Genomic DNA, 19,895 nt, shown 5'->3' with positions numbered 1-19,895 from the left:
AAGGAAACCGAGTGGGAATGGCCAGTGAAACGGAAGGAAAACCAAAAGGTGGTAGGTATCCTGGAAGCCAAGGGAAGAAGTGCTTCAAGAAGGAAAGAAAGATCAGCTGGACTAAATGCGGCTGAGAGGACTCAGGCTCACTGTCATTATCAGAGAATCACAGTCCCTTCAGGAACCTAATGCCATGTCGACATTCTCTGTTCTAGATGCGTAACTCACACACTCCTGGGTTCAATCTGCACCAATTAAAAATCACTGTGTATTTTTAAATAAAACTGTTACTCCTAAAATGGAAGCAGTAGTATGTTAATCTATTTTAAACATCATGCTTATTTTTGGTCACTATTTGGTATTCTAAGTATTCTGGTAAATAGTCACCTCTGATGTTTACCACTTTTACTCTGGCCTCATCAAACCCCAAGCATTTCCACATCTAAGCATGAACCTGTGCTACAACTTTTTCCAAGACTGGTCTTTATTTCATTAGTAGGTTAAAATGTAACACTGAATAAAATATAACCCTTGGAGTGTAAAAACAAAATTACTACTCAATGAGTATTGAAGGACACAAACAGAACAGAACACTCTGGGTACAAATGCAGAAAGTCACAGAGAAACAGAAATATATTTTGGCACAAATGCAAAAGAGTCAGACACACACATACAGGATGCATACTGTGATCCAAATCTTTTTACCCTGAGCCAAACAATGTAAAAGGCTCAGCTTAGGGCAGTCATGTTCTTATCTATTTAAAGATACACTTTTAATACTGGGCTCCTGCTGCTGTGCAAATTTTGATACAAGAACATTTCAAGTCCTCTTTCAAAGCCAAAGGAATAGTGTCTTCCACATAACCTAGTCCATTCCAAGGTAATTGATTTTCCTCAGAACAGGAGTTAATAATGAGAGCTCCTGGCCAGGACAATGAGATACCCTCCCAGGCATGTCAGTTCAAACTTAAATTCCAAAAACAAATTGAGCATGCATTCTTCACAAAGCCACAGGCGCTAATGGTGCATGCAACACACCGCGATCCTAATAATTCCACCTGGACAAAGAATATAGGTAGTTCACAGCAATTCCCTGTATAATAATAAAAGAATACTAAAATAAGTCATTACCAAGTATGTGTTCATTTTTATGGACTGACTTGTACCTTCTAGATCAAAATATTTTCTCTGAGCTTTCTGGCTGCTTCATTAGCAGATATATCCCCTGACATGACCACTTTGGTCCTCTCTCAAACATGTTAGATAGCAAGTTCTTCCTAAATCTGCCACTATAAGTAGCAGCTAAAATCAGAAGATTTTGTGGTACAGCTTAAAATTTATTGTTTTTCATCGAGAGTTAACTCCGTTACAGCACATAATTCCCCAAGGACAAAATAACAAAGTCCAAGAGTATTACTACCTTTATTTTCATTTACACAGAGACAACACCGTAATGATACTTTTCATTCTTTCCTGTTAACTATATTGATTCTTGCTCATCACCAATGGGAATACACTGTAGTGTCCTCTTGTGTTGTTGAATAACTGCTACTTTCATGCAACAAAAGCAGATTTCATTTAATTCTCTTTCAGCTAAAGAAAAAGTAAAGGTCAGGCCCTGTGATGTCAGGAAAAGCAGAAGCAAATCCAAGTAACTAAACAAATCAATTACATTTACCTTCACAGAAACACCAGTTCAGGCCTAAAACACCAGTATCCCTAAAAGGACACATTATATAAAAATTTTTAGCATGTAACACCCCAAGTGTAACAACCTTCTTTGTCCTTTTGTACAAAAGACTTCTTCTAATTAGCACAACCTTTTTGAAATTAATTTCCTGTGTTTCAGAGATTGTCTGGATCCTGGAGGACATGGGCGGGGAAGAAGGGAAAGAATTATTAAAAGTACTCTTCTGCAAAAGAAACATGGCTATGTAATCCCTACGCAAATGTTTGTTAACTTTCCTTGGCACAAAAACAGTGATGTCATTCTACACAGCAGTACAGCAGTTATAATGAATATCAAGTTTTTAAATCACTGACAACTTTAGGAAATTAAGAATATTACTCAAACATCTTCTCTCCCTAGAGTACCACATCTGTGGAAGAGCAGAGTGTGCCCATCTGGGGTTATATACATACTCGACATCAACAAAACTGAAGTCATTTTTCCTTGCACAACAGGAAAGGCTGTGTTTTTTTTTTCCCCTTAGAATTCTGAGCAATGAAAGCCACGACTTTAAATGGCTCTGTATAAAAACTCATGAAGGGTGGGTCGTAGTCTGTTAGTAAAAGCAGCTCAACATCAAGAAAGTCTCTTCCTTTAAAATAAAATCTAAATGATAACTAAAAAATTCCTTTTTACTTTAGAAAATTATTTTCTTTGCTTATTTTCTCTACCCTAACATACAGGTTAACATCTTTAAAGAGAGCATAAAAGAAGCTTATAAACTTAAATTTGCAATGTGCTCTCACATCAAAAGTAATTTGCACATTATTTTTTTCTCCTATAGTAAGCACTAAAAATATCCAAACTTGATTCCAGTGAGAACAATATAAACTATATTTACTATAATATCAACAATATTTACTACACCATGGTTTGTACTTTATTTCCTAACCTATTAGGAATAAGATGTAGTGCAACTATTTCTTCAGCTTTAAAATTACCTTAAATTGACTCTCCAGCTACATGAAATTAAAAAACAGTTGTAAAACTTGAGGCAGCATGACTATATCCCTCTCTATTAATATTTAACATAACTAAACTTAGAGAAACTGCAAAATTTTCACCCTGACTTTACCAAATGTCACGATTCAAATTACAGGCCAACATCCAAACTTACAATTAAAATGACTACAAACCAGCATAACATCTTAAATAAAGGGCAGTGCAACCACGCTGAAGCAGTCGTGCATGGTCAGTTCAGATTTCTGCATCCTAATTAGGTGAAAAATTATTCAACTGTTAATTTTCTTCTTAATTTACCACCTATCAGGAATAACAGACCTGCTGTTTTCACTTTCTACCTGTGCCACATTTATCTTAAGTCTTACATTTCTGGATCTTTTAACCATTAGAGATCAACCATCAAATTACTTCAACAAGTAGAAATAGCAACACCGCTCCCAAACAGCAATTTCTGCATTGCTAGACACTTATCTAGTTGGTAGATTTATACCATTGTTCATTCTTAGTTCCATAAATGTAAAAAAATATCCACAGAATGGTAGCATACCTCTAAATTAGTTTAAATATGGTACAAAGTTATTTTTGGTTAGGTTCAAGTTTTAAAAAGGCACTAATCATTCTTCTCAAAGGCTAATCTACTCAAGTTCCTTCCATATTAAGAAAATAAAAGGCTTAATTTGTCTCTTTTGGAATGGAGAAATGTTATTTATGTAATGCTCAACTGAAAGGATGTTAGAACAATAGACCTGACATCAAATCAGGGTCAGGATCATACCTATTGTTAATAAAAATAAGTTTGACATTTATCGGAATGATGGTCCTTTCAAACACTACCATGGCTAAATGTCAGTCATGTGTACTTTTGAAACATACTTCTTTCTTTTTTTAAATACTCTACTTCTATGCAAAGTAAAAAGGAAGGAAACCACTATATACAATTATAAACTGGTTCTTATTCCAGAAAAAAAGAGACAAGAAACATCCATGCAATATTTATTTAAGATCTAGTATTTATTTGATCCTCTCCTTGCATGCTAGAAAGATGCAAAGACAAACACTTCCAACTATTCAGACAGATCATTCCACAGTTGTAACTTTCATCATAGTTCTCAAAGCAGTATGGTGAGGTCAGCTCACAAACAGCTTAAGGAGTAAAACTAGAAATTGGTGGTAGTAGTATCAGGCTACATAACAGCCTCTCCAAAGAATATGAAGTAACAGAACTAAAATGTGCTGGCCACATGCCAAGAGACTGGATGGAATATAGCTTTGAGCAACAACTACTCAGAGCTTACAGTATATAGCAATTCATCATCTCTCGCCCTGCAGCTTCATTTGCCTTGTTTTAAGCCCAAAGTAGCCATATTTAAGAGGTATTTAACACTACCAAATTCTCCATGTTTGTGAACTGAAATGCATCTGGGCTTGCAATGATCTGGTAAACTAAATACATAGCCTAAAAAGAAAAATCTGATTTTCATGCTATGTGAAGACGAGGAAGGTGAAATAGATACAATTATACTGACATTACTCTGCACAGACTAGCCTTTTTCTCCAAGGGTTATCATACTGTCCTCAGCTTAATTTTAAAGGCTTGGAATATCTGTGCAACTCGCCGGTATTTAGAATTAGTCAATCTTCTCCACAAACTTAATAAAGAATTAATTCTGTCAGATCAAATGACATAATTTTGGTCAGAAACAATTCCTTTGACTTTTATCAAAATATGTTACTTTTATAATTTCACCTTTATCAAATCATAATATTAAAACAGAATAATAAACTAATTCTTAAGTCTCTGACACTTTCTAAACATATTTCCTTTCTAAAGAACCAAAAGAAAATGCAGTTATTTTAGGCAAAAGAATCATTATTTAATTCAAACCAACACACATTTAGCATCTATTCTGTGCCAGACATTATTAGTGAGAACTGAAGAAACAGGAATAAATATGTATGTATACTGGTCTCCCAGAGCTGCCAGTCTAGCTGGGGAGACTGACCCACTTAAAAATCAACCAGTCAGCCAATCTCTCTGTCTGTGTGCATGTGTGTTTTACTAGCCACAGGAACAAAAGTCCTGGTACCACCCCAGAAATGTGACTAGGTTTGCTAGCGAGGAAAAATCTTCAGACAATATGAGCTACTTCTTGAAAGATGAGAATTTCACGAGGGAAAGTCAAAGATCTCAGGCCACAAAGGACAGAATGAGCAAAAAGCATGAAAGCACAAAACACGGCACATGTGAGAAAGCCCACATGGCAAGGGTGGCAATAACAATCTCTGGCACGTGTGTTACTTCATGACAGACATCACTAATCAATTAAAGCATGTTTAAAGTCCACATAAGACTCAAACTCTTTCCCAACAAATAACCCAAAACCAATGGTAGGAAGTAAGTCCATGAGATGTCCTGAGTCTGGGAACAGAAAGTGGTAGGACTTAGGAACTAAGGACAAACTATGAATAACTGTGAAAGCTAGACTAGTAAGTTTAAATTTTATCCTGCAGACAACAAAGGATGAACAAAGGATTTTATGAAAAAGATTGGGGTGATCAACTCTGGCAGGCGTATGAAGAATGCATTTGGGCGGAGAGAATAAAAGCAGGAAGAACAGTTAAGATGCTATTGCAACTCTTGCAACAGTCCAGGCAAGACATAATAATGAGGCCTGAATTGCAGTGATGGCATCAATCTGCTGCAGGTTCCAAAACAAAAATGGAGTGTTTTGGATTTTATAATCCATGGTTTTAAAACATCCATTTGAGAAAATTTAGTATTCTAATTAGGATTCCCAAATAATACTGAAAAAGGAAAAGGTAAGACAACATAAAGATTGAATTTAAGACATGAATCACAATGATACTCAAGATTACCCAAGACTACAAATTCAGAAATAGACATTTCAGGTTTAGCACCAAGAAAGAGAACATCCTCATGACCAGACTGATACTCAGCAAGTCTTTTCTTCCCGAGGGCACTAATACTCTAGCCAAGCGACAAACACTATTCACCTTACATGCCCCTACGATGCAGGGTCAAGTGCACACTCCCACTGAGATGCAGAAAGCACAAAAGTCAAATTTAAAACCAAAGTTTGAACCCATATTGGAGTTCTGCTTTATCCAAACACTTAACCTGTACATTTCAAAAAAAAAACCAACATAAATATGAGATCTTCACTGTTAACTAATTCATATTCCAGCCTTTAGATTCTAAAACTCTGTGTGGAATGCAACCTATCTTAGCACTTTAGTCAGTATGCAGTAAAACCAGCACTCCTATCACTTCTGCAGAATGTTTTAAAAAATGAAATTATTCTAATTAAAAATAAAAACTTTATTGTAGCTCAAAAGGCCAAAGATAGTGAAAGAGTTTTTCTATTTTGGAAAAAGATTCTTTAGCTGTTGCAAACAGGCTAATGTAGTAATGTGAAATCCAAGTACAACATGTTAACAAGCATGCTAGAAAAGCTAGCATTACTGTTTTAAGACCTAAGGATATTCACATTAAGGATAAAATTATCCTGTCATGAATGCCAACAATGCACTTCATAGCTACACAGACACATATTCAAGAGTTCTACTTTGTTTATCCCAATTACAATATTTTATGTCCCACTAACAAACTCTCCAATTGGGATTCTCTTCCTCTTAAAACAAGCTAAAATGAAAACTATGAACTCTGCAGACAAAATTTATTTGTGGTATACTGTTTATCCTGAGAAAGCAAATCTGATTAACAGTTTCTCATAATCTATCTCTTTTCCAGAAAGATATGGATTGGCTAGTCAGGAGCAGGGTCTACTTCTCATGATGTCATTCCACAGCCATTACTAAATGTTACACATGTTACACTTTCTTCAAAGCAATCACAAAACAAGTCATCCCAAACCTAAGGTCAAATTCCATTCCAACTAAAAACTCGCCCAACTTGAAGTAATGGTCCACTTACTAAGTAATAGTCAAAGACCAAATTCCAGAAGAACCTTCCTCCTGTACCCCCATCCCCCAAAATCAGCCTTCTTTTAGCTCACTGTAATGGAATGTGTGACCTGTAGTTAAGGGCTTTTCCATTCCTTCCATACTGCTCAGAGAACATGAAGCAGATCTGTTCTCTCTCATAAAGGTTAATACATGTTTTAAAAGAAAAAAGTGAAGTGTTAGTATATGTTAATCACATAATAACAATTAGAACAAATAAAAGGTAAACTGGTTCTCTAGATTTCTCATTATGACAGAATGAGTGTATTTAAATGACAACTGAGTATTTTTATTTTAGGGCACTAGTCAGACATCTAAAAGATTTATGACTGTATGACTCCTAATAAATTAGGTAGGGAAGGGTAGGTTAAAACTACAACTATTTAAATAAATCTTCACACACAAAATTACTATGAATATCTTTTCATGGCAAATCATATTTTTATCATTAAAGTTACACACTTTTAAGTATCTAAGTGTAGAGAGAAGAGGGAAATATTTAAGAAATGTACTTCAGCAGCTCTCCCTCCTGGGAGCAAATGCATCCTTTCCTCCTCCCTCTTCTCTTCTCCCCTAAGGGCATTACTTTCCATTTCTCTCTCCTAAGCTCCATGGGGCCTTTTTTTTTTTTTTTTTTTTGCTTCTATATCTTATTTCCTGAGCCCATTTATTTGATTTTAGAGAGAAGGGAGAAAGAAACATTGATTTGTTGTTCCACTTATTTATGCATTAATTGCTTGATTCTTTATGTGCCCTGACCAGGGATCAAACCTACAACCCTGGCGTATCAGCACGATATGCTGACCAACTGAGCTACCCAGCCAGGTCTCTGAGCCCATTTCTTCAACAACTCATTTCTTCTACCTCTGTGACTTTCTAAATAAACTTTCTTTTACAGTTAAAAAAATAATAATTTAAATTAAACACATCTATCTGGGACTTGGTTTCTCATTTTTAAAACAAGAAGGTATCTGACTAGATGACCTTTAAAGCTACTGTGATACTTTAACCCAAATTTTAAAATGAACAAATTCTATGATTTAATTCAGACAAAACATCTCCCAAGATAACCCCCTTAAGGATATGTTTTACTTACATTCTTCCTACACCTTCATACATGTTAGTCTCGTCTACCAAAGTCATAATCTCTGTATCTGTAAGATGGGCATGCTTTTTCGTTCTGTTTAGCTGTTCAATCTGTATGTCTGCAAGCTTCACCTTTTGTTGAGTGTCAATAACTTTGGCTTGAAGCTCTGTGAAGGCCTAATAAAAACAAGTCCTTAGTTTAGTAGGTGAAATATTTTATAGGAAACATTTAAGTCAAATCTAGATATATTAAAATAAAGCATGCTAACCAGAGACAAAGCTGTGAAATTTACTAAAGCGAACATCAATAAAAGTTAGTATAATTGTAATTGATCAAGCCACTAGGCCAAATACTGAATTTATTCTGTCCTCAGAAGACATAATCTATTTGAAGAAGCAGAAACAAATGCACATTAAATAATAGCCATATCAAGTAGCAGGTATGCAAGGAGTAATAAAAGTAATAAATGCAGCAGTCAGAGGATGAAACAGAGATCCAAAACAAGAACCATAAATGGAACTCTCTACATATATATCACTCACTAGGTTTCCAAGAGCTTTCCCACATTTGTTTCATATATTAATATAGGAATATTAATATGAGAGCACCGAGGGATATAATAAATCTCACTCCTCTCAAATCCTATGAGTTAGGGTGGCAGTTTCCTCATAAGTTTATAAATTGAGTAAGTAAATGTATTCAAGAAATGTAAGTGCATTGATGTAACCTGGTAGCCAAGAGGAGTGGACTGGAATGCATGTTCCTGAACAATGACCTCACTGTACTAGTCAGTGGAGAAAGTAGACACCGCTGAGTGAGAATGTGTATTGTGTGGCTGTCGCATTCAAAAGGACTGAATAAGTAGAGCAACAAATCTGCATCAAAATTTTGTATTAAGCTTGAAAATCCCCACAGAAGTTATTCAGATGATTCAGAATGCCACGGCTGTGGGCAACTGATAATTGGCAGTTTCATCACGACAACGCACCAAGTCATGCATCACATCTCATGCAGAGTGTTTTGGTGAAACATAAATTCACCCAGGTGACTCAATCCCCTTATAGCCCAGATTTGGTGCTTGTGACTTCTGGCTTTTCCCAAAACTAAAACCACCTTTGAAAGGGAATAGATTTCAGACCAATGATGAGATTCAGGAAAATGTGATGGGGCAGTTGGTGATTCCAACAAAGGATTTTGCAGAGTGTTTTTAACAGTGGAAGAGATGCTGGGAGAACTATGGGATGTCCAAAGGTGCCTACTTTGAAGGGGACTGAGGTGTCATTGTCCTATGTACAATGTTTCTTGTATCTTGTATCTTCTTCAATAAATGTTTCTATTTTTCATATTAAAAAAGAAAGAAAGAAATGTAAGTGGCTTGCACAGGGCTGAACAACCACCAGTGGAAAGGCAGGTATTCATATCTACTTCTGAAACCCTAGTTCAAGAATCTTTCTAGTCTGTTGTCTACAGTAATATCCAGAATATAAATATTTTTAGGAGAAAGACCAAAAAAGAGAAAATTTCATAAGCACTGGTAGAAGAATTACATTATAATCTTCTATGCACATACGAAGCCAAATTTGACCACCAAGTACACTGAACTCAAAGATAAACACAGTTTTTTGGATACTCTTGTTGAAATGTCTCGAATGACTTCCACATGCTGTCAAATGTATGCCTCAATAACAACATTTGTGACTGCAATACTACTTATCTTTTATTCTGACTTCGTTCTCACCTACGAGTAAGGTTTCAAAAGATTTATTTTGGGGGAGGGGAGGGGCCTGAAATTTTCAATTTGTCTCCAGGTAATAAACAAATGAATTAGAAGATAAAAATCTTTAAACGATTTTCTTTAGTTCATTTAATTGGTTGTCAGAGCTATCCAATTTAAGGCTGAAATAATTTTCTTAATTTGCACTCATTTCCCACAGGTTTCTTAGCAACAAATTCAAACACTGGGAGGTGTGTCCATTCACAGATGTACTCTATTGTTAGCTCTTTCACTAAACCCTGACTTAAATTTGAACTTTTAACAGGATTAAAAAGGAAGCCAAACCTTTAGCCCTGCCTGATGTGACTCATTGGGTTGAGCCCCAGCCTTTGAACCAAAGAATCACTGGTTTGATTCCCAGTCAGGGCACATGCCTGGGTTATGGGCCAGGTCCCCAGTAGGGGGTGTATGAGAGGCAACCACACATTGATGTTTCTCTTCCTCTCTTTCTGCCTCACTACCTCTCTGTTGAAAAATAAATAAAATCTTCTTTTTTAAAGCTAAAATTTTAGAATAAGCATTCTTAAAATGAATTTTGTTTTGTTCAGTACACATTTTACTAAGGAAGCTAGTGTAATTGTTAACACTGAGATACTACAGTATGAGAGAAGACCAGGTAAGGGCCAAATTTACAAGTTGCAAAACAGGAATGACAAAAAGTGAGACACACACAAAAATCCTCACAGCAGTAACAGCTTCATTTATCAGGATGAACAGCTATTTCAGCTGTCCCATTGCTTTCATACAGATTGACTGGAAGGTGGTCTTAAGTAAAATCCGCTCTTCTCAAGAACCTAAACTACTAATGACCGTAACCTTTGATTCTTTCCTGGAACTGTTTCCTTTTCTAGAAAAGTATGGACTTAAAGTAGATGAAGCCCAATTCCCACCCCTAACCCCACCCCCCCACCCCAAAATATGGGTTGGGGTCGGTAGTGGTACTCTGTGGTAGTGAAACGTTTCTGAGTAAAAATACATTTATAGGCAATCGAAGAGAGAAACCCAATTTCTTCTGACATCAATTTTATTTGCAAAACTTTAGGGACTTGTTTCTTTCCTAGACAAGTCCTCCAAAAACGGTGGGGGGTGGGGAGCCAAAGTCCTGAGATGAGCACTGCTATTAATTTATCAGGCTCTGAACTGTAGTGAGACTTTTCGAGGTTTAGGAACAAATAAGTGGCTTAAAAGCACAGGTCGGACTTGTAGTTTTTCAAAGCAAATGGGTATTACAGATGCCTGAGCTGGGGCAAGCCGTCCTAAGGTGGTCCAATTTGAGACGCTCACTTCAGGCCTTACTATGGAAGTGAAGATTCCAAGCACAACAAAACGGCTCTGGAGCTCGGAATAAGGGGACAGGTCAGATGTCGGTGCACCAGACTTAACCAAGCCCAGCTCAACCAGCTCTTCACCAGCTAAAACTGCTGGCCCCCCACTCTAACCTAAGGAGACCCAGTCCCGCCTTACGACTCTAGGAAATCATTCCCCAGTTCCCTGAAACCGCTTTCCTTCCGCAAGACTCCAGCCTCCTTCATAATCTTGTTCACAGTCCCCTTAGCTACCAAAGAGGAGCCTTCCGCTAGTTTCAAAACCCTCTTTTACCTTTTTCAACTCCAGATCCACGGGCGCCGCCATCTTGGCTCACTCTCTGAGCCTGCGCGCTGGACCAAGGCCGGAAAGAGTGTGGGGGAAGGGCTCGCCTTGGATGTTTGATTAGTCCCTCCTTCTTCTGCGCCTGCGCGCGAGTGCCTAGTCAGGGTTCTTTCCTTCTTCTGAGCTAGTAACTTTTAAAAAAATATATTTTATTTAATCTTTAGTATATTTTTTCCATTACCGTTAGTCCACTTATACTTCCCTCCCCCAGCAATCACCACACTATTGTTGGTGTTGAGTCCTTTTTCCTTTTTCCTCAATCCCTCCACCTCCTCACCTTCCCCTCTCTAGCTGTCTTCCGTTCTCCATATGAGTCTGTCTCTATGTTTTGCTTATTATTTCAGTTTGTTCATTATATTCCACATGAGTGAAATCATATCACATTTGTCTTTCTCTGGCTTGCTCATTTCACTTAGCATAATGTTTTCCATACTGTGCAAAGAGTAAAATTGTCTTCTTTTTTATGGCCAAGCAGTACTCCATTGTATAAATGTCCCACGGTTGTTTTATCCACTCATCTATTGATGGACTCCTGGACTGCTTCCATATGTTGATGATTGTAAAAAGCGCTGCAATGAACACAGGGGTGCTTATGTTCTTTCAAATTAGTGTTTCAGGTTTCTTCTGATGTATTTCCAGAAGTGGGATCACTAGGTCAAAAGGCAGATTCATTTTAAATTTTTTGAGGTATCTCCACACTGCTTTCCACAGTGGCTACACCAGGTTGCATTCCCACCAACAGTGCAGAAAGGTTCCCCTTTCTCCACATCCTCACCAGCACTTGTTGTTTGTTGATTTATTGATGATAGCCATTCTGAAAGGTGTGAAATGGTATCTCATTATGGTTTTAATTTGCATTTCTCTGGTGAATAGTGACCTTGAGCATCTTTTCATATGTCTATTGGCCATCTGAATGTCTTTTTTGGAGAAGTGTCTATTCAGGTCCTTTAGCCATTTTTTAATTGTGTCATTCACTGCTTGGGGTATTGAGTTTTGTAAGTACTTTATAAATTTTGGATATTAGCCCTTTATCAGATGTATCAGTGAATATGATCTCCCATTCTATAGGTTATCTTTTTATTTTGTTGATGATTTTCTTTGCTGTGCCTAGGATAGTAACTCTTGAAATATTCTGGATTCCCATCTATCAGGCCTTGCTGGCTTCTCCACATCCTTTCAGACAAATACAACATGCATATTTCTTGTACAGTTTTAAGCACTTTCTCAAATAGCTTAGTTGTTCTGTTAAATTGAGATGTATGTAGACAAGGTCAAAACCTCTTCCATCATTCAGCTGGTCCCCATGCTGTCAGAGATAAGGGAAAAAATCAGCCTGAGCCTCAGGCATGCCAGTACAAAGAAGACCAGAATGCTACGGAAGTGCTCTTCCAAAAAAAATTATTTCTTCTGAATTCTCCTCAAAGACTGTTTTGACACAGTGGTTCTCAAGAGAGTCCAAACAAATTTTTAAAAAATACTATTAATAAGGCTCTCTGGTCTTCACCCCAAATTTATGAGAATCTTTGAGATTGGGGCTCAGAAATTTGCACTTTTGCAAACAATCCTTATGACCTGATGTAATTCGTCTCCAGACTACATTTTGAGAATTTGCTGTAAAAGACCTAGCATTTAAACCAGAAGAATGGATATAAATTGGACTATTGAAAACGGGGAAAAAATGGATGTTTACCTACTTGAAAAACTTAGAGGGGAAAGGGCAGGAATTTGGAACCAACTATATCTGAATTGAAGTTCAGCCTACCTTGAGCCTAAGTCTGTCTGGTTCCATTTACTAGCTGTATGTGGCAACAGGGTTTGTCTCCTCTTTTGAGAATAACAATATTGACCTAACAGAGTTATTGTGAGAAATAAATAAGATCAGGATGAAAAGCTCCAACCATAGCACCATGCACAAAGTAGGTTCCCAATAAATAGTTGTAGTTAAGTTGATGTAATTAATATTATCATGTTTGTCTTCAAGGTCCAGCAAACAGGTCACCTCTCCATTATATCTTTTATTTTTACAACACTCATTGCACAGATCAAAAATAACCTCTCCTCTAAACTCTCCTCAAGACTACATCTGTTTGTCTCTCAAGGCACAGGACACTTTCTACTTAAAAAAATTTTTTTTTCATTTAGACGTAAAGTCTTGAAATCAAGAACTATAGAATAATGGTCCTCTCAGCACTTCTACCCAGAACACCCATCACAGCAAAATGAATACAAATTAAACAATGAATGAGAATGAATTCTTTAAAAGGAAATCTGCCATCACTCTAATTTCAGAAAGAAAAAAAAGGCGTAATTCTACTCTGGGATCTTCTTAGAACTTCATTATAGATGACTAGTAAATAATGACTAAGCATTAAAATTCAAAGAAAGTCTCAGATACTTTTATGTACATTACCTCATGAGATTTTGAAATACTCTTCATAGAGATTTGTATAATATAGAAATCAAGAGCATGGGCTAAGGTGTCAGACAACGTGGGTTCAAGTATTACCTGCACAACCTAACAGCAATGTGACTTTAGGCAAGAGTCCTCTCTCACTTTCTTTTGTTCTTTCTTGATAAAGTAAATCTTCAGTAGATTCCTTCAGGAAGAGTCTTTGAGGGGTAAACTCTCTTAGTCTTTGTGTTATGGGTTGAATTGTGTCCCCGCCCCCCCCAAAAAAGGTGCACTGAAGTCCTACACCCAGTGCCTCCAAATGACATCAATTTGGAAATCAAATCTTTACAGAGGCAATCATTTTTTTAAAGATGTTATTTCTTTATTTCTAGACAGAGGGGAAGAGAGGAAGAGAAATGTCAATGTGTGGTTGCCTCTCACGCTCCCCTTACTGGGGACCTGGCCTACAACCCAGGCATGTGCCCAAATTGGGAATTGAACCGGCAACACCTTTTTTCACAGGCCAGTGCTAGCCAGGGCCAGAGGTAATCATTTTCAAATTAGATCTTTGGAGTGGGTCTTAATCCAGTACGTCTTAGTCCTTCAGGCTGCTGTAACAAAATATCACAGACTGGGTGGCGTATAAATCACAAACATTTATTTCTCACAGTTCTGAAGACTGGAAGTCGGAGATCAGGGTACCAGCATGCTTAAGGGAGGGCCCGCTTCTGCGTTGCCAACTGCTGACCTCTCACTGCATCCTCACTTGGTGTAAAAAGCGAGGGATATCTGTGGGGTCTCTTTTATAAGATCCAGCAACCCCACTTCTTGGTGTATAACCAAAAGAATTGAAAGCAGGGATGCAAACAGATGTTTATATAGCTATGTTCATTGCAGCATATTCATAATACTCAAAATATGGAAACAATTCCACCTGCTCTTTCCTTTTGCATAATGATATATAATGATACAATCTTGCCTAATAATGAACATAATTAGAACATAATGAACATAATTTAAAAAATTTTTTACAATGTCTTATCACCTAAGGATTTTTGGTTGTGAATTCTCCCATTGGGAGCATCTGCTAGTCTTTCTTATGACAGTTGATTTTCTCATATGACTCAAGTTTTTTACTAAGAACCTATCTTCAGTGCCTAGCATGTCCCGGACTGTGGAAACATCCTTAAGCGTAGCTTCACATTCACTTCATCCAAAGCCCAATGAGATTCATGGTTCCAGACCAGTTCCTGTGTTAATTCTTGATACCACATGAGTGAAGCAAATCTGGGGAAAAATAAAACTCTCTCTGAACATAAAGTTGGCAGAATATGATATACATTAATGGACTGAAAGTCACTGTATTACTTTCCCATATCTCATTTTCATGTGGGTCTTCAATGTAAAGGTATTCCCTTTCTCTCTCGAGAGCTTCTAAAATGGCAAGGAGAGACTGTCTGTGAAAGGCCTAAGGACACTGCAGGACTCAGGAACTTGCCTAGAGAATAACCAGATGGGCTCGTTTCTATTCTCTTCATAGGAAAAAAACAAACCAGACTTCACACTGAAGGCTTCACTAGTACAAGAATATAATACCTCTGAGGTTTGATCAGTTGGGGAAATTAGGTGATATCCTATTATCCCCCAGCTCTGCTTTATCTGTGCGTGACACACTCATCTATTCCTTCAACAAATATTCTTTGGACATCTGTTAGGCTTTGACCTAGACCCTTGGGATAACAGTAGCAAGAGACAAACTCCCTGAGCTCATGGAGCACATATTCCATTGGGGAAAGACAAACAATAAACATGTAAATAAATAATTTTAGATATTAATATAGTTATTAAGGAAGGAAATAGCAGTGTGGTTAGAGGTTGACTGGTGGAGGCCACTTAGGTGTGGGAAACTCTCTGGAAGGAGATGAGATGAAAATGAGCCAGCCATGCACAGAGCTGGGGAAGAGCATCCCAGGCAGAAGGGATAGCAAGAGCAAAGGATTTAAGATGGGAACAGGCTTGACATATTTGAAGAGCAAAAAGAAGAGACTGGTTGGGGAGAGTGATAGGAGGGACACCGGAGCTGGACAGGAGCCAGACCATGAAAAGCCTTGTGAGCTACAGTCGGGGGTTAGAATGTTGTTTTTGAGTGTGATCTGAAGCCACCAAATAACTTCAAGAAGGGGATTGAAGTTATATGGAAATTGATGATCCCATTTTTAAAAGATCAGTGTGGGTTCTAGGTGGAAAATGGATGAGAGGTAGCAAGAGGGGAAGCAAAGAGACCAGTTAAGACTATTGCAGTGCTATGAGAGAGATGGTGGTGGTATAGGTGAAGATGATAGCAATGCAGAAAAGGAGAGGTAGATGCACTCAGGTAGAGGTTACTGAACTTGATGAAGGAAGTGATTGGGAGCAGGGGGCTGGCAATGTAAGAAGAGAAATCAAAGATCGTTCCTAATCTCCAAAGAATTATGCTGAGTGAAAGAAGCCAGAATAAAAGAGTAACATGCTATATTATTCTATGTATATAAAATTCTAGAAAATGAGAACAGTTTAAAGTGACAGGTAGTTTGAGGGATGAGGGGCACTGGGAAGAAGGCAGAGGGAAGGGATTACAAAGGAGCATTAAAGAGAATTTATTATGACAGGTATGTTTATGATCTTTTTTAAAAAATTTACTTATGTTTAGAGAGGGGGAAGAGAAGGAGAAGGAGAGGGAGATAAACATCTGTGTGTGATTGCCTCTTCCATGCCCCACACTGGGGACCTGGCCTGCAACCCAGGCATGTGTCCTGACTGGGAATCAAACCAATGACCCTTTGGTTCACAGGCTGGTACTCAATCCACTGAGTTACACCAGTCAGGGCAATGATCTTGATTGTGGCAAGGGTTTCTTGGGTGGGAACTTAACAAACCTTATACTTTAATGTATTCAATTTATTGCATGTTACTTATATATAAATAAAGTGTGGTTTTTTGGTCATTTTATTTATTTTTTAGAGAGGGGAAGAGAAGGAGAGAGAGGGAGGGAAATATCTAAAGGTTGTCTCTTGCATGCCCCCAACCGGGGACCTGGCCTGCAACCCAGGCATGTGCCCTGACTGGGAATTGAACCAGTGACCTTTTGGTTCACAGGCCAGCACTCAATCCACTGAACCATACCAGCCAGGGTTCAATAAAGTCTGGGGTTCAATAAAGTTGTTTTTAAAGGAAAACAAAGACTCCTAGGTTTTTGACCTGGTCAAACTAGTTGAATGGTGTTGTCTTTTACTGAGGAGAGAAAGTTAAATTTTATGATATAGCAAGGCTGCAGTCTCAAAGCCACTCCGTAGGAATAATAACAATAATTAATTCCGCTGTGAATAGACTTATGGTAGCTGAGAGTATAGGTTCAGCTGCTATAAAAGAGATCCAAAATAGCAATGAGTGAAACAAGAGAGAAGCTTTTTCTCTCTTTCCCAATCATCCAGACATAAGCAGGGTAGGGTAAGTCTATGAGTTCCATGATGCCAGAGTTCCCAGCCTGCTTCTATCTTACCCATATGATTCAAGCTGACTCATCACCACCCTGTCCACCGCCTAGCTAGAAGAAAGGGGAAAAGTAAGGGCAGGCTCATCCTTCTTTTTGAAGGCATGTCTTAGAAGTTGTAGATGTGGTTCTGTTCATATCACATTGGCCCAGAAAGAATCCTGGCTGCAAGAGAGGCTGAGAAATGTAGTTATTACAGGCAACTGTGTGTCTAGTGAAATAGCAGGAATTCAATTATTATGAAAGGGAATTAAAAAGAAACAGTTATTGGGGAAGTGAGCAGTTTCTGACATCAGAGCTTTCAGCTTACAAAGCCATTTCTAGTCATCATTTGATTTTCACAACTTTGTAAGATAGACTCTGAGGGCTTCTTACAAAGTTTGAGAGGAAGTTTAGCAGAATGGGTAAGAGGATAAGCTTTGGAAGGTGACATCATAGTCAAATGCTGTTTCTGTCAAGGTTGTCAGACTCCAAGGAAAATTACTTAAACTCTCGGAGCTTCTGTCTCTTCAACTGTGAAATAGGCATAATCATAGTACTCACCTCATAGGTTATTATGAGGATTAAATGCTATAATGCATCCAGAGTGCCTGATATAGTTGCACCTAATCAACATTAGCTATTATTATGTGTCAAGTACTGCAAACCTACAGATAAACAAACAAGCAGTTCACAGTACAGTGGAGGACATAAATAAACAGAGAGTTATCAAAGAATATGAAAATCCACTGTAGAGGAAGTGACCACAGGAGCTGGAAGAACACGGAGGAGGGGCTCCTGAACCAGGAGTCCTGTAGGAAAAACGGGAGTTTACGGCAAGGAAGGGAGAAAGGATATCCCTAGAAGAGAGACAAAAACACCAAAGTGAGAGCCTGGTCTCTTTGGGGAAATACAAATTGTGTGGAATGCCCGAAGCACAGAGCGTGGTAATCACGAAGAGAAAGGGACAGAGATAGAGGGGTGCCAATGGAGGAGGGCTTCCAAGTCAAACTCTGGAGCCTGGGTTCTTCCCGTGTTCACCAAGTGCCCTGCGCCGTGTTGTGAGCAGGGCAGTGACTGGTCACGTGCCACTCCAGAAGACGACCAAGGCTGTTTTACGTAGAGTGATTTCCCAAGGGCAGACGGGAAATCGGAATCAGAGCGGCCACCCAGACACCGGGGGCTAGAGCCAAAGTAGTGGAAGAAGAGGAGAGCCCAGAGCTGATCTGCTCCTCAGCGTTCCTGTTCTGCCTGGAGCAAAGGTCTCTCTGAACTCTGCCTTTTCTCAGCTGCTTTTGCATCACTTAAATTACTAGAGAAACATCTTCTTTGGTAACATTTCTATATAAGGTTGAGCAACCTTCATAGTTCACCCAAAATGATAACAGGTTTTGCCCTGAAAGTCCTGTGTTCTGGGAAACCCCTGCGCCGTGGGCAGACTGGGAGACATGGCCACCCAACCAAAGTTTAGAGCCGCACGGAGAGGCAGTGTAGTGTCTGGAAGCAGACTGCCTGAATTCAGGTCTTAGCCCCTGCATGAATCAGGTATAAAACCTAAAGCAAGAGACTTCACCTCTCTGTAGCTCAGTTTCCCCACATGAAATGAGGGGATGGTGCGGTGTAGTCACTGCCTCACAGGGTCACTGTGCGGATTGAAGGAGTTATCATCCTGAGTATTTACATTGGTTGTATCTGCTACGCGCATTTTGAAATGATAGCTATTGCAAACCTACTGCCTTCAGGTTTATTTCATTTCTGTCCCACACATCCCCTTGCTCTGTCATCCTTTCTTGGATGTCTCCAGACCCTTCGCTTCAAGCTCTCGGTCATCCCACCCAAGGCAAGGAAAAGGTCCGTAACACAGGAAACTCTCTGGCCTGTGGGTAGCTTCTGAGAGTATGAAATTGAATTACACAGAATTGAAGGCTTTTAAGACTTTCTCCCAAGTGGGCAGCCTCCTGATAATGGGGACATCTGCACCCATTTCCTTTGAGAATAAATTCTGTGCAGCCGTCTGCCCTAGGAGAAAAATAGGATGGAGTAAGGCATTTGTATGATAGTTCTTTGGGGACCTGAGGGACAAGGATAGGGACTGAGACAATCCAAGTGGCACATTTGCCAAGAAACTCTGAGGTAACTCTTCTAGCTGACAAAGGAAGGTTTAGGATTGGGACCTTCCTAGGAAGGAAAGTGGGGCTTAGCGGTGCCTACCAAATGAAACAGTCATTTGGAAACTGTGCAAGGAGAGGAAGTGAGCCGTAGGCAGGAATTGGTGGTGGCTTTTCCCAGGCATCTTGCCACATCTGATTCAGTCTGTTTATGAAAAGTCCAAAGAAAGTGAATATAAACCAATCTGATGATTTAAGCCTTTGTAAGAGATGAAGCTGGGTAACAGAACATAACAAAGGCTGGGTTATTTAAGCCGTTGCTCACCAGAGAAAGTAAGAGTGGTGGGGGCCTACCAGAGGTGAAAGTCAAGAACAGGAGATTCTGCTCAAGGAAAGGAGTAAAATTGGGGAAATCAAAAGCCTAGCAGAAAATCCACCAGCTCACCCCAAGCGGAAAAAGTTCACAGTCCTTTACAACAGGAAGAGCAATACAATGGGGTTGAGTTAAAATCTGGACAAAACTCACCACACACTTTAAAAATAGGCAGCAAAGGAATGTGTTTTCACTCTCAGAGCTGTACCTAGAACAAGGTGACTAAAGCTTTTCCCAGTGGACCAACGCTTAGCAGCACCCAAAGTTTATGAATTTTTTAAATTAAGTTTTTAAGTTTTTAAATTTGTTTTAAATTGTGAGAAGCTAAATATTTTT

At 38.7% G+C, this 19,895-nt stretch overlaps 1 protein-coding gene across 1 annotated transcript in view; it reads right to left on the bottom strand.

Annotated features, from left to right (window-relative positions):
• The window catches only part of PFDN1 (prefoldin subunit 1), a 53,749-nt gene extending 42,538 nt beyond the window's left edge, over positions 1-11,211 (bottom strand). The window contains exons 1-2 of the mRNA XM_045820867.1: positions 11,128-11,211; positions 7,764-7,930 (exon numbers count right to left, since the gene is read on the bottom strand). Of these exons, the coding sequence (XP_045676823.1) occupies positions 7,764-7,930; positions 11,128-11,160 (200 nt within the window). The 5' untranslated portion in view covers positions 11,161-11,211. The remainder of the gene's footprint in view (positions 1-7,763; positions 7,931-11,127) is intronic.
• Between the last annotated feature and the right edge of the window lie 8,684 nt (positions 11,212-19,895).

The sequence above is a fragment of the Phyllostomus hastatus genome, unplaced genomic scaffold (genome assembly GCF_019186645.2).
Source record: "Phyllostomus hastatus isolate PE091 unplaced genomic scaffold, TTU_PhHast_1.1 phas_contig_150, whole genome shotgun sequence".
In the NCBI taxonomy this organism is placed as follows: Eukaryota; Metazoa; Chordata; class Mammalia; order Chiroptera; family Phyllostomidae; genus Phyllostomus; species Phyllostomus hastatus.
This window is presented reverse-complemented; position numbering and strand designations above follow the sequence as displayed.